Source organism: Triturus cristatus, chromosome 4_2 (assembly GCF_964204655.1).
Source record: "Triturus cristatus chromosome 4_2, aTriCri1.1, whole genome shotgun sequence".
Lineage (NCBI taxonomy): Eukaryota > Metazoa > Chordata > Amphibia > Caudata > Salamandridae > Triturus > Triturus cristatus.
The window spans coordinates 556,659,901-556,675,329 of NC_140586.1; the positions used below are offsets into that span (position 1 = coordinate 556,659,901).

General features: G+C 44.6%; 1 protein-coding gene across 3 annotated transcripts in view; it reads left to right on the top strand.

Moving 5' to 3' along the window:
* The window catches only part of RPAP2 (RNA polymerase II associated protein 2), a 583,455-nt gene that overhangs the window by 164,152 nt on the left and 403,874 nt on the right, over positions 1-15,429 (top strand). For all 3 annotated transcript variants that reach the window (XM_085602183.1, XM_085602184.1, XM_085602185.1), the window contains exons 7-8: positions 4,178-4,213; positions 14,090-15,188. In XM_085602183.1, coding sequence (XP_085458309.1) covers positions 4,178-4,213; positions 14,090-15,188 — 1,135 coding nt within the window. The remainder of the gene's footprint in view (positions 1-4,177; positions 4,214-14,089; positions 15,189-15,429) is intronic.

The following is a 15,429-nucleotide window of genomic DNA, read 5'->3' on the forward strand; positions in this document are numbered from 1 at the left end:
CAGGCAAACATTTGAATATGTGCTGACCCTCATTCCCCAACACACTCAGTAGCAACGCTTTTTTCCTCTCCGCTCTAAAATATTGTCAATCGACAGCTAACATGTAATTTTCGAAGATAGCTAGTCAATCTTCCCACAATATGGGAGATGAACCTTAATTTGGCAGAAAGATTGGAGGTGTTATTATGGAATTGGCATCCATTATCTAAAGCTTTTAATTTGTTCCGTAGTGACTTTAAAAATAGAGTTTTTTCCTCCAAGGAGCTCGTTTTTAGGAGCTTACATCTAATGATTGATTGACAGCTCTGGAGTACACTGCCGTGGGCTATGTTGTGAGCTTCATTTGAGCTGTTCATTCTTCCATCTGAATATTTGTGGCAGGACTCCAAAATGTGGTGAGAGCTGGACTGCTAAGTTTATTCCTTTTACCATACTTTTTATTAATTTGATCCTGCCAGTAAAGTATTGAATTTATACTGTAAGTGCTTGAAAACAGTACATGCGTATGAAGCGCCGACTTTGACATGGTAAACTTGATTTGCCCCAGCAGCTCTTCATCGAAGTCGCTGTCACGCTCAGTCTCATGCAAAGCTCGCATCGCTCTGCCTTTCACCACAGCAGATAGAGCCGGTAGCACACGCTTCTCTTGACTCATTCTAGTTGATAGAGCCGGTAGCACACGCTTCTCTTGACTCATGCTAGTTGATAGAGCCGGTAGCACACGCTTCTCTTGACTCATGCTAGTTGATAGAGCCGGTAGCACACGCTTCTCTTGACTCATGCTAGTTGATAGAGCCGGTAGCACACGCTTCTCTTGACTCATGCTAGTTGATAGAGCCGGTAGCACACGCTTCTCTTGACTCATGCTAGTTGATAGAGCCGGTAGCACACGCTTCTCTTGACTCATGCTAGTTGATAGAGCCGGTAGCACACGCTTCTCTTGACTCATGCTAGTTGATAGAGCCGGTAGCACACGCTTCTCTTGACTCATGCTAGTTGATAGAGCCGGTAGTACACGCTTCTCTTGACTCTTTCTAAGCTCGCACTCCACGTAGCTGTCAGCGGCTGGCACGTTATGCGTTACCTCAGGCCTAGCGCTCAGTCCTCAACATCATGCTGCTCAAATAGTCTTTAAACACCACCAGTCCTATGCGCACGTTAACTAAATACTGGTGCTTTAGCGTACGATACCAATATTTGAAGATAAAGGGTTTTCTGGGTAATAACGACCCCACTAGAGATCACAGATGGGTCCTTTGGATATCACAGCACACTGATGGGTCAAGACTTGGAATGCCTTAAAGGCATAACACATTGCCCTTAGCATGTTGGACAAAGATAACTCATACCTGCTGGCCTTCTTTATCTCTCAGGGGCATACAAAACCGTTAATCATGATATCCTGATCCACACGCTGAAAGAACATATGGGCTTTGGCGGAACAGTCTGTCGGAAAGCACTAACTTTGTACTCTGGATCTAATGGAGGAATATACTTGTACAACTCCTCATCGCATCCACTACTGACCACATACAGTATATATGTTGTAGCAATAGTAGAAGTGGGGATATAGGAATGGGACTAAGGAGAATAGTGTGACACTGGATACCACCAGTCTGCCTCCATCGAAATATTCACCTAGACGCAAATAGTATATTTTTAATAGTCTGCCATAAACAGTCTACATGTAACTTTAACAGTGAAAGGGTATACTGTATTCATATCTTTGTCTAATTAAGCTAACCTTCCTCAAAAGGAAATGCAACGCCATCTAAGTAACTACTTGAGTGCTTACTAACCTAATTTCCTACTAGCAATATAACTACCTCAATCTTCAAAATATACACCACCTGATTGATTAAATTTCTGACTTGTCTCTTGTGCAACTGGAAAATAACACACGTTCATTAACTTTCTGTGAGCACTATATTTAACTATGTATGTATCGTTTACGAAACACCACTTATACCGTAATGGACATTTCATATATATGCATATGTCATAATCAATGCTACCGTATGCTACTTTGTTCCTTCACAAAACAATTCAGTGTTCAAAAAGTATATAATTGATCCCAAAATCTTAGACTGTAAAAGTCTATGTTCAAAATTACTTCAAAGCTAATTTCCCAACTTGACTTCCTTTCCGGAAAACTTCTCTGTAATTCAAATGCCCTTCATCAAGCTCTCGAGGAAGTAAGTGTCCTTCCAAATACGAAAGACAAATTCACAAGCAAGGGCCCTGGCTGCAACCACATTGTAGCGCGATTGCCTAGTAAGGACGCCATGTAAAACTAGGAACGTTTTTCCAGGTAAATCAAGATGGCTGGCTCCAATGCCAAAAACCCTGAGAGTGAAAGGATTCTTTGGAGTTGTAGTTTCATAGCAACAGGGTCGTCGATTAGTGCATCTTCCACAGTTGTGAAGTCTTTCTCTAAGCTGCGCCAACCCTCTGTAAACACTGCTAGCCTTTCTGTTGTCTAAATAGACTCAACATGAGCAGGTTTGAAGTATGATGACTCCACCCCCTCCAAGTCAGTATCGGCAAGCAGTGTCTCTGGCTCTGCCTCTTAACAAGATCCTTGATTGGTTCCAACTTTAAAGAACTAACTGCACACAACAGAGGGTTCCCCCACAACTTTGCATTAGCCTCGGATCTACAAAACATTTCAGCTCCTGCTCATATCTCCCTTCTAGCTTTGAGTCAGTCTAACATTCAGTCCTGGCTGATGGGAGAACCACCCAGAAACGTTCCTTCTGCTTTCATCACAGACTTAATCTAAGACAGTAAATACAAAGATGGGTAGATTCCACCAATGTACGTACTGATCTCCGATCATCATCAAAAACTCCAAAGCTTTTAGATGTATTTTAACAGCAGACTTAACCTGCTTAAGCATTTGCATTTCTTAGGTAAAAATATAAATCACTAGTTTACTCTCTTTGTGGGTATCAAACTATTCATTTCTGAACAAAACCTAAAAGAAGTCACTCAAGCTCTTTTCTATCAAGACCAGTTTACTGAAAAGACATCCCATTAAGTCCTCTAGTACCCATCAAAGCCTCTCTGCACTCAACAGCACCTCAGACCTCTGGAACGGGTCTTGTTAACAGTATCACCCCTATTCTACAGTCTTTGAATTGGCTTCCCATGGAGGGTAGGTCTGCTGTTAAACTTGTCTTTATAGTCTATAAATCTATACTCTCTGACTGCTCCCATTATCTTACAACTAAACTGAAGATATCTGGTGGCTCCTGATAAATTTGCCTCTGACTCACCTACTTGAAACTCTTTGATCCAATTCTGTGGTTGCACTCCTAAAATATCTAGAACTCTATGCTCTTTGAAAGCTGCTTTATTGGCTTTCGAAAGACAACTAAAAGACTGCAGCTTAAGCCGGCATTTTCAATGTCCTAATCGTGTTCTCTCTAGATAAGAACTAACCTAGGGCCTCACAATAAAGTCTGTTTACCATTTACATACATGCATTATGATCTAGTTTGAAGAGAATTTTCTCTCAATGCATGGATTGAAAAAGAAAAACAGGTCACATATGGCTGTGGAGTGCTGGTTGAAGGCCTTTGCTCCAGGGGTTAGTGGGCATAAGTGAGTAAGGTCATAGTTACCCACATATTATCCTTGTGTATTGTTAGGCCTCCTTTATGATCATATTCGAATGCCTGATTCTGGACTGAACTTTTCCAGATTCAAGCCACAAAATGTATCTCTACATTGAGTATTTTGTAGCTGTATATATGTGATATCTTTGTTCTGAAACTGTACATTATCCCAGTATACACTCTTTGATCTTACTGTGTATTGTCCTAAATGCTAAATATTTTATACCTATATTACCTATGTTTAACTGTATAGTACTTGCATGAAGAACTGTGATGGTTTTTGTACGAGCTATACAAAAACCTGAAATAAATAACACGTACATGCTTTTGCATCATTGCTAAATAAATAGGAACGCTAATACTACTTTTAATAACCCAAGACAAGCTTGCACATCTCCCATTTTTGAAGTTTATAGATAAGGGGCTAAACTGTAGAGTAACACTGAGGAAATAATGGTCCACCTTCACTTGTAGATATTCGATTTCAAGAGGAATTGTGGTGGTTTTTCTGATTAAGAGTGTCTCTCTAATGTCCTTCCTGTATGTTTGTATTGTAGAGCTCCCAATTTCAAGCTGCTGAAAGAAGCGCAGAGGTAAGGTATTCTTTCTGCATTGACTCCCGGTCTGGGCTGCACGCGCGCGACCACAAAAGGCCCTGCTCTCTGATTTCCTTTGGTGATACATGTGCTTCATTGTCCTTGTTAACCATGAGCAAAGAGAGATTTTGGTTTGTTTGGATATGTACTTTTTCCCCTTCCAAAAACCTGTGTTTGATGTATGAGATTTACTGTACAGCTGTCCTCCAATGATGACTCAATTTAAAGCTGTTGAAATCGGACACAATCACAATGTGTACTCCAGGCTTGTTTAGCTTCGGTTGTTATTTGTAAGCCGGCCAGTTCTTATTAAATGTGTTGACAGCTGGCTGAAGTTTCCTTGGCATTATTACACTGCGCCAGCTATTCACACAAAAGCAGTCCAGATTATTTTTGACGTCATTTGACGTTGTTGTCCAGTTGATCATTTTTCTGCCTCTTTCCACATTCCACCTGGTCATGTGTGGCTGCTGCGTGCTTATTTTTGGAATCCCGTACTATGTTATGCTACTTTTGGGCAGGAACACTAACTTCAGATCTTGCGATTGGTGCCTTTCAGAAATGCAGGTTTACTTCTGTATCCGGGTGCCATGATAGTTCCTGTTGAAATACAAAATAATACCAAATAATTACGTCAAAATATTTTCCAGTGTTAGTTATAAACCCTTATCAAGCCTTTTTTATGGGTAATCCGCAAAGCACACTTAGATGTGTCAGAACCTTGAATGAATCAATGAGTAAAATATTAAAGCTGGAATTTGAGCAGTCGAATTATTATTTTAACTTTTCGACAGTTTATAACTCCGCTCCTACAGGGAAACAGTCACTCTGAGATTTCTGGATAAACACTATTTGTGCTCTGTGCCATTTAAATTCAGCGCATGTAAAATAATTCTGGGTTGATAACATTAAAATCTAGCATTGCTTGCTCTTGAACAATGAACTCTGCACAATCCTGTTAATTTAAAAGGGTTCTTAATGTGATATTGCAATAATGACAATGCATGTATACGTTTGTGCTGTGCTAGCACCTTGTATGTACTTTGCTGGAGATTTCACTAGAGTTTTTTCTAAAGCGTAGATTGACTTTTGCGTAGATGGCGTTTAGCATTAGAAAATCAGCAGAAGAAATTAATAATGGAGAGAGATTACTTGTTTCCAGAATTATTGCTGTTTTCGTCCCAGCAGGCAGAACTATGTGCTCCATATTCAAGGAGAAAGAGAAAGGGAAGGTATCATTGCGTTTTTCTGAGCTGGTGTGTAAAACTACGTGGGACATTCACTCATTCTCCACTGACACTCCTTTGATTTATTTATTTAAATGTATGAGATCTTCCTATTCCGAAAAGGTGACAGGGCCGTGTTCTATTATTCATTAGAAACAGAACTAAAACCTGTTAGAAGATACTTATCAGATGGAATAGAGAAATTTGTTGACTGAAAAACCAAATGGAAATAAAAAAAAACATTGAACTAGCTCTAAGTAGAATAAATATTAACATAAATTATAGTTATCACTGTGATTCAAACAGAAAATAAAGCCTTTTTGGACCTGAAATGAACAGACTATATGAAAACCAGCTAATCCCAAACTGATAAAGTAATCTTGAGGAAAATAATTTCACGACTCGGCGTGGCAGTAGAAATTCTAGCTAGATTACTTAGTGTATCAGAACTGGAAATACCTTGTTTTATCAATGTCTTTCTCTAAGAGTCCAAAGCCCCCAGTTCCACGTTCAAAATCTGAATGTAATGTGCACCAATTTGAACTGAATTTGATATTTGCAAGAGGAGTTAATCAAGACCGCGTCTTCATTTTCTTTCTGCCTATCACTTAACATGGCTTCATTGAATTAGGTCGATGAGGGGTTAACTTTAAAGCAAGAAGACTTAGACTTTTTTCTTCGTCCAGTCTGGAAATGACCTCAAATGGAATAACCATGAAAATCACAAAAGGTTCAATTGTTATTATTGAGCCAATTAGTAATGGCAAACAAGGCATCATGAGCTCTGCTCCAGGTTTCCAAGCAGCTCCAAGATAGAGTTCTGGACAATTGTGAGGGCCGCAGAGAGGGTGCCTGACCTCGAGGCATTCATCTGTGCATATTGTGAACATCTGGGCAGAAAAGAGGAGAAGTAGTCCTAGGCCTTCTTCATCCAGCCTACACATGACGTAATTCACTACCTGAAGAAATACAGTCTCAGCTGCATAGGAAAATCAACAACCATTGGCAAAGCTAATCGGTCGCTCCTAAACGAGATCTATTGGCTTTGCCTATGTATTTTATACATATTGTACAGCGCCGCAAGCTGCAGTTCAACATGGCTTTAAGTCAAGGGAATAAGGCACTACGACGCGGCCAGCATTGACCACATCTTAGTTTTTCTTTTTAAAGCTCTGTTGCAGAGGAGCACACCCTGCTGTGCTATATGTTAAATAATGGGCGGGGAGGGGTAGGTAGGGGGCAACACCATGGCAACCCGTAAACCTTTCTATGGGGCCTCTCAGCTGGAAACCATTTTCGGACTATAGAATCACAACGCATTAGACCATCAAGTTGGTGCTAGTTAAAAGGATCCTCTGATGTGTAAATGTGCGGTCTGACACAAATTAGATAAGTCTCGGCCATTGAAACCATCACACAATAATACTGAGCTGGTGAAAACACGCCGGGAAGCAATGGTTCCTTTGTGAGCAAATTTTAACAAGAGACTGTCATGTAGGAATTAATGATGACAATAAGCGCATGTGTTTTTGCATTCTAGTAAGGTACTCCACTCCATTAGCAGAAGGAGGGAGAAGAAACAGGAATGGGTGGGGAAAGAGGAAACGGGGACGGTCAGGTGGAAGGAACACAGACGGTCAGAGAAAACAGGGACATTGTGATGGGTAAAAGCTTAGGATGGTCTAGCCACTGCATTCAGAATCCTTTGTAGCTTATCTAATTGTGTTTTTGATAGTCCAGTATAGTGGACATCTTCGTTTTCAAGCTGTGATGACATTAGTTACTGTTGATGCCGGCATCCTGTGTCCTAGGCTTAGCGAATCGAAGATGTGTTATAGTATTCTCATTGCGAAGAAGGCCTCTCTATTGTTTTCAATGGAGTTAATGTCCATGCTTAGGTTTTTCACCGCCTTTCATGTCATTGATGGCTTTCCTAATCCAGGTGGACCTACAGATAGGCGCTTATAGTGCCGCCATCTGTTGCAAATGAGAATTTCTGTTTTTGCAGAGTTAATTTGAAGGTTATTATTTAGCCTCCATTGTTCGGTTAATAAGACAGTCAACTAGGCCAGAGGTCATTACCTCCAATCGTATTGCAAGTTTTAAGATGATGTGAGTATCATCAGCGTAGGGAAGTGAGCTTTAATGACTTGACAGAGTCAAGCAGTGGGGACAGATATGCATTGAACAGGAGTGGTACTGTTCCTTCGAGGTTAATGACACCAAGCAGAATGGGGAAAATTGTATAGTCTTGGGGGCCTGTCAGTGAGGTAGGATTTTTTCCAATTGAAGGTAATACCTTCAATTCTGATGCTGTTTAGCGTCTGTAATAGTATTTGGTTGTCAACTGAGTTGAGTGCGCCTGTGCGCCTATGGTCATGTGGTAGTAGGACTGCAAATTCATTTGTATGTGGCAGTACTTGAGTTCACCTCAGATGGAGGTTAATGCCGATTCCATGCTTCTTCCTGATCTAAAACCCATATGTCTGTCAGGGAAGAGTTTGTGTTGCTCAATGAAGCCTGAGATTCGCGAGACTGTCACCTTTATATTGAGCATACCTAAGAAGGGACCTTAGGATGTCAGTTTGTTGAATGTTGCCTCTGACTGAGCTAGTCCCCCTTTCTTTAGTATAGAGTTGATTTAGGATGTTTTTAGTTCTTCAGGAATTTTCCTACTGATAAGGTTGAATTATATCTTGGTCTGGCTGTTATGGCAGCAGAGGTTTCTTCAAGAATTATTTTGTATACTTGTGTGGGTAGGGGTCCATGGGAGATACTGCAGAGTTTATAGGTTTGACCAAATCATTGTTTTCCCTTACTGTCAAGGTGTTGAAGAGGCGCTGTGTGGGCTGTGTCTTGGTGAGGACAGCATGCCCAATTTCTTTGTACCATCACCAAATGTGACTGCATTGCAGGAGGGAGGTCAAGGTAGAAGCAGAAAGACCAAGACATCTTTCCTTCATCCAGTCTAGTAATGACCTAGGCTAGTGTGACAGTGAAAATCACTTACGTTTTGATTTATATAGAATAGCCACTCAGTAATTACAAACTGGGCAGTATGAGCTAGCACGAGCCATGCTCCAGCTTCTCAAGCTCCAAGATTGAGCTCTCGAGAACTCTAGGGAACATAGGGAGTTGATCAGCCCCCAAGATATCCATCTGTGCAATGGAACGAGGAGAGCAAGTTCGAGATAATTTCACCAATCCCAGGTGAGCAAAAAGGGTGGAGAGGTGCACCTAATGAGTGATCTTGTCAGCAGACAGGTTTCCTCTCACCCAGCACATGACATTAAGACCTCTGACCTCCTGGTAAGGGACCTGCTCTCACCCCTGCAGCTCCGCTGGTGCGCCCTCTCTGTCGTAAGACCTCTGTCCTGATCAGCCGGGTTCAAGTACGCTCTTTGCCGGTCCCTGTCAGGTATTGTGTGTCGCTTAATTTGTTGTTGCTCAATTGTTTTTTGTGCCTTATTTTTCCGTGCCCCTGCCCTGCCTTATTTTCGTGCCCGTTGTTCCATGCGCTGTGCCTTTCACTCGTGCCCTGCTTCCGCTGCCCTTTTCCCTGCTGCTGCTGCCCCCGCGGCCCCTCCCCCCTGACACGCCCCGCCTCCCAGCTGCTCTTTCCCTCCCACCTCCCCTATTTAATGGCGGCCGCTGTGAGACCGCGCCAAAGGCAAGCCCGTGTGTGCCCGCGACCAGCGCCAGGAACCCTGGATCTCCAACCACCTGCCCCTACGACGCAACTACCCTCCCTGCTTTCTACCCCGAAAGAAAAAACAACTGCCAGCTGGCCACACCAAGCACCACTCACTGCCAGTTCGCCAGCCGCCAGACCTTCAATACCACCCCCACGCCGAACGCCAAAACCCCCGAAACCCTGAGGTGCATCCTTCTCAACATGCGCTCCCTGCACAGACCTACCATTGAAATCTGGAACCTCCTCGACACTCTTTCACCAGACGTCACCTTCTTTACAGAGACGTGGACCAACGCAGCCTCCGCATCCGACATCGCCTCTGCCATCCCTGACGGATACAAGATCCAGAGGTAAGACTGCCCCAACCGCCAGGAGGATGACTCGCCATTGCACACTAGAGCTCTCTCCGACTCACCACCTCTACCACAAATGACCCCTCTCCACCACCGAGCACCTTCACTTCCAGATACAGATAAGCCTGAGAACCACTCTTCGCAGCACCCTCGCCTATAGGGACCCCACGGACATTGCACCTTGTTTGCAGCTATCATCGCCAACCTCATCGCACCCCATGCCATCGCCTCCATGGACTACATACTTATGGGAGACCTGAACTTCCACCTTGACAACCCTATCGACTCCAACTCCACCACCCTCCTGGACAACCTCGCCAACATCGGCCTGAAACAGCTCGTCACCACGCCAACCCACAAGGCAGGACACACCCTCGACCCCATCTTTGCAGGAGCTAACAATATCTACTTCAGCCACACCAGGCAACCCCCCTGGATGGACCACCACTGCGTACACTTCAACGTCGACAAACCCACCGCCCCCAAATCGTCAACGTGCCCCCACCAAGGAGCAAAATCACGGAGGAGCAGCTCAACCACTGGCGAAACGAAACTTGAGGGGGCCTCCCTGCAAGGTACGTCGAGGGGGACCTCTCTGGGCTCAATCAGGAGCTCTCCGGCCAGAGTGCTGTGCTGAGGGGGCCCCCTGGAGCTTGGGGGCTGTGGGGGCCTGTGTTATGCCCCTGAGCTCAAACACACCCTCAACCACGACGCCTCCACCACCTCGACCGACGCCAACCTCGCAGCCAAGGAACTCTAACACATGGATCTCCAACTGCGCGGACGAACTTGCACCCCTACGCAAAATAGACAGCGCCCCAGGAAGGACCCCTGGTTCACCACCGACCTCCAAGAATCCAGACGCACCTGCAGACGACTCGAGAAGAACTGGCGAAACAGCAAAACCCCAGAAGAACACACCACCTACGAAACCGCTATGACAGAATACCACCAATGCATCAGATCCGCCAAAAGGACCTTCATCTGAAACAAGATCATCGCCCACTCCAGCAACTCCAAGGAACACTTCAGCATCATCCAGGAATTCACCAAGCCCCACAGTGAAACCACGGACATTACCCCCTCTCAGGACCTCTGCGACAAGCTCGGATCCTACTTCCATCTTAAAACCAAGGGCCTTCTACGACCATTTCAACGACCAAACACCTGACACCGAAACCACCACCCTCTCCAGCAACGCCAATGGACCTACCATCTCCTCCTGGACCCCAGCCACCACTGAGGGCACCACTTGACCATGAAAGGCATCCACTCAGGAGCCCCCATGGACCCCTGCCCACCGCACATCTACCACAGAGGCGCCACCACCATCGCTCCCGAACTACAATGCACCATCAACTCCGCCTTCAAGACCGGCACCTTCCCTGACGAGCGGAAATGCTTAGAAGTCAGACCCCTGCTCAAGAAACAGTCAGCAGACCCTACGAACCTTACGAACTACCAACCCATCTCCCTCCTCCCTTTCGCAGCCAAAGTCACAGAGAAGCTTGTCAATGCCCAGCTAACAACATTCATTAAAGAAAAACTCCATCCTCGAGCCCCTCCCAATCCGGACTCCGAAGCAACCACAGCACCGAGACCGCTCTACTCGCCGCCACAGACGACATCCGCACCCTCCTTGACCAAGGACATACTGCTGCGCTGATCCTACTCGACCTCTCTGCTGTGTTCAACACAGTCTATCACCGCACACTCACCGCCAAACTCCACGACGCCCGCATACAGGGAACCGCCCTCAAATGGATCAGCTCCTTCCTCACCGGCAGAACCCAAGACTACCACCCTTCCTCTCTGAACCCACGGAAATCAACTGCGCAGTACCCCAAGGACCATCACTCAGCCCCACACTCTTCAACATCTACATGGCACCCCCTCTCCGCCATCGTCAGACACCACGGCCTCAGCATAGTATCCTATGCAGACGACACCCAGCTAATCCTCTCCCTCACCAAGGACCCCGTCACCACCAGATTCAACTTCCAGGAAGCAATGAAGGACGTTGCATCGTGGATGAGCAACAGCTGCCTGAAGCTCAACTCGGAGAAGACAGAAGTGCTCATCCTCGGACCCTCACCCTCCGCATGGGACAACACCTGGTGGCCCACCGCCCTCGGCAGCCCGCCTACACCCACGCTCCACACCCAAAACTTCGGCATCGTACTCGACGCCTCCCTTTCCATGATCCGACATGTCAACGCCTTCATCTCCAGCTGCTTCAACACCCTACGCATCCTCTGGAAGACCTTCAAAATAATCACCCCAGAATCAAGGAAGATGCACTCATAACCAGTAGACTGTACTATGGAAACACCCTCTACGCCGGGATCAACAAGAATCTGATCCACAAACTACAGACCGTACAAAAGACCGCAGCCAGACTCGTCCTCTGCATCCCCCGACAGGAACACTTCACCCAACACCTGCGCAACCTCCACTGGCTCCCTGTAGAGAAGAGTCACTTTCAAGATAATCATACACGCCTACAAATGCCTCCACAACACCGGACCCAAATACCCTAACAAGAGAATCACCTTCCACGTACCCAAGAGAAGCCTCCGATCCGCCAACCTTGCCCTCGCTGAAACCCTGTGCATCCGCAAAGCCTGGACCGGTGGAAGAGCTTTCTCCCACATAGCGGGTAAGACCTGGAACGAGCTCCTGGTCGACATCAGACATGCCCCCTCCCTGAACACCTTCAGGAAGACACTCAAGACCTGGCTCTTCGACCGGAGCAGCTATTACTCCGCGCCTTGAGACCCTCACCGGTGAGTAGCGCTTCACGATTCCCTCTGATTCACCACCTGAAGCGTTACTGTCTCTGCACCATAGCTTCAATGAGCTTACCGCCAAATTGAGCATTGAATATTAGACCTGATAGATGAAGTCCCTGTTTCGTTAGTATAAATTTGATTTAGGGTGTCTGGTTTTTGGCATAGATTTACTGGAGGGTGTTTTTAGTTCATGGATGAATTGATGATTGCTCTCACTGCTCTAGCTGCAGAGGATTATTGAAGAATGATTTTGTATACATATGTAGGGCGGCAGAGGTTCACAGGAGAGCCTGCTAAGTCTATAGACTTGATGAAATCTATGGTTTGAATTACAGTTGAGGCTGGAAGAAGCGCAGTGTGGGCAGTGTATGGTTTGAATAGTTGATGGAAGTCCAGTAATTCAAAGTTAGTTAGGAGGCTAGATGTGTGATGTAGTGCTGGTTTGTCAAACCAGGTGTTGAGATATCTTGGGATGCAGAGGTTTGGGTGACTGATAGTAATTGCCGATATTGTGTGCAGGAGACATTATGCAAGTGCTGGTATTGAGGGCTGGTCAGCAGATGAGGAGGAAGGCAGATCTGAAAAATGAAGAAGTAGAGCAGAAAGCAAGCAGAGATTCATTTTCAAGTAACTGAAAATTCCCCCTTGGTAGACTATTAATCTTGTTGATTGAGAAACTGGGGAGCGGAGACGGAGAAATTGAGTTCTAGAAGTGCTTGATAATCAAACATAGCTCCCACAGTGATTCTAAGCCACCACAATCTGACATTGACAAATGGGAGGTTTTTAACTGCTTCAGATGCTCCTTATAACCTGAGATTTTAGCTTTGTGATCAACCAAAAGATCAGCATCACGGGTGTAAATGAAGGTTTTTCACATATGGTTGTACAGCTCATTTATAACAGTTGAGTATCATGAAGCTGAATGTGGTTTAACATTGGCACACATTAATACTGAGGGAGCAGCATCATCCCTAATGGCAAACCGCGTCACTACAATATAGCACAAGCAAATTCATAATAAGAAATCTTATTAATATAAAGAGAAATAGAAAGGCTTTGCTGAACGGTGAAAGAAGCGTTTTGAAAAATCTTTTTCAAGCCACAGCAATCTAGCTTTCTTTTAGCAATAAACAGGAATGATGGTGCCAGTAGACAAGATGAAAAAGTAATACATCTAGCTGTATTTGATAGGTGGGGAACAGAATCAGGACTGCAGCCAATAACCAGGCCAAGGTTGTTACAAGTGTTTCTGTCTGGGACAGCTTGATGAAGGAGTTTACAATTCGTTCAGAGCCTTCAGGAGTGCATGAGATGAATTGTTCCAGTGCAGGTTCCAATCACCCACAACTTGTAATTTTGAATAGTTGTCCAGATCAAAGTAATACGAAAAGATCTGCTTGAAGAGGAAGCAGTATGTAAAGTAGATAACAGTGGACAGCAGTGCGGGGTGAAACAGCAACAGACATTAGTTTGGCTGTGGAAGACACCGAGAGAAATTCAAAGAACATGCCATCACTCAATGAAATGTAACTGACTTACCTCCACCGACAGCACAGTTTAATCAGATCTTAAAATCCCAAACCTGAGCTGGGGGTCAAAAAATCGAGTATGGGGGTAGAAGTACATTTTAACTTTCCCACACTAGTAAATAATGACTCATGGCCTATACTGTTACAGCAGATCTATAATCCACTCACAGGCAAAAATGTACAAAGTGCACATCATACTTTCTCTTGCCTGTAATATTTTGTTAACCATGTTTTCAACTTCTTATAGAATTTTTTTTTATTTTTTTTTTATTTCAGTGGACCATCTGGATTAGAGGTTCAGTTATTGGATAAACCCATTAACCCAGCCGATATTGAAAATCCTGATATAGCAGCAAGTCAGAGTGACCCCAGTTGCTCAGACTCTGAAAGTGATGGTAGCGCTACCCCTGACCAGGAATTTGTTTCAGCGGTTGTCTCTGGGAAGCAAGCTAGTACAACCAACCTAGAGCAACAGTTCCGTGGCATCACCATATCACATAAGAGACCGTCCCGGAAAGTGAACACCGGAGTAAATGACATAGAAAAGAAGGTGCTCAAAGTTGTAGAACAACTGGATAAATGCAGTCTAGAAGAACGAGACCAAGGAAACTCTGAACAAGTGTGGAAAAGCAATGTAGAGGACACAAACCAATCAAACTGTGAAAAAATTAACAAAAGCAATTTTGAGGAGCTGAAGCAAAAAAACTCTGAACAAGTGTGCAACAGTATAGTAGATGAACAAGAACAAATACATCGTTCTAGTTGTGAACAGGAACTCTCCTCTGTTGCTGCAGTTGATCATGCACCAAGGCCGTCAGTGATTAGAAACACCCCTGATGATAATTGTTTAGGTTCTCAAGTAACATCGCAAGGAGTTAGCAAAAAAGGTGCTGAGCAACTTAGAAGACTACTTAATAAATCTAAGCAGCAATTCAAACCTGTCTTGCCTTTGCATGTTGATCCTGTTGCTGCTAAACAAACCATGTTAGAACCGCTGTTGCAAACTCTAATGGAGTGGAGGACAGATGATACATTGACATTTCTGTACGGCTCCAGCTCTACTGCTCCAGAACCTCCTGTGGTCATCGAGGGTAAAACAGAGGAGCTTGACGAGGATGACCTGGACCTAGATGCAGCTAACCCTGCCCACTCTGAAGACCTTTCCCATACCGTGTGCCACAACAGTTTAGATGAATCTTTGCCCTTCCAGAAGTCCGAAACTGCAGTGAACCAGCTGCCCAGCTATGAAAAACTGAAAGAAGAAACTGAACTCCTAGACCTTCGGGTTCGAGAGTATTTGAAAGGAAAATATATTTTGCCAGAAGAAGTAGACCATCTAGAAGGCAAAGGTGTTGATCTGATGCCTGAAAATGAAGTAAGTATGAGTTAAAAAGCAAACCCGTTAAAATACTGTTTGAGTCCTTGACCGTAGATGTAAGGCATTAGGTCTAGTCTAGTTAGTCTGCATAATGTGCTTGGGCATCCCAAGATAATTTAGGTGGTTTCTAAAAAACCAAACACTTTTGCACACCAGCAACCCCCTATAGTATAACTCGAATACTGTGTACCTGACAGCAGTTTTTACTGTCCATCGTGCATGGCAAATCTCTGTATGT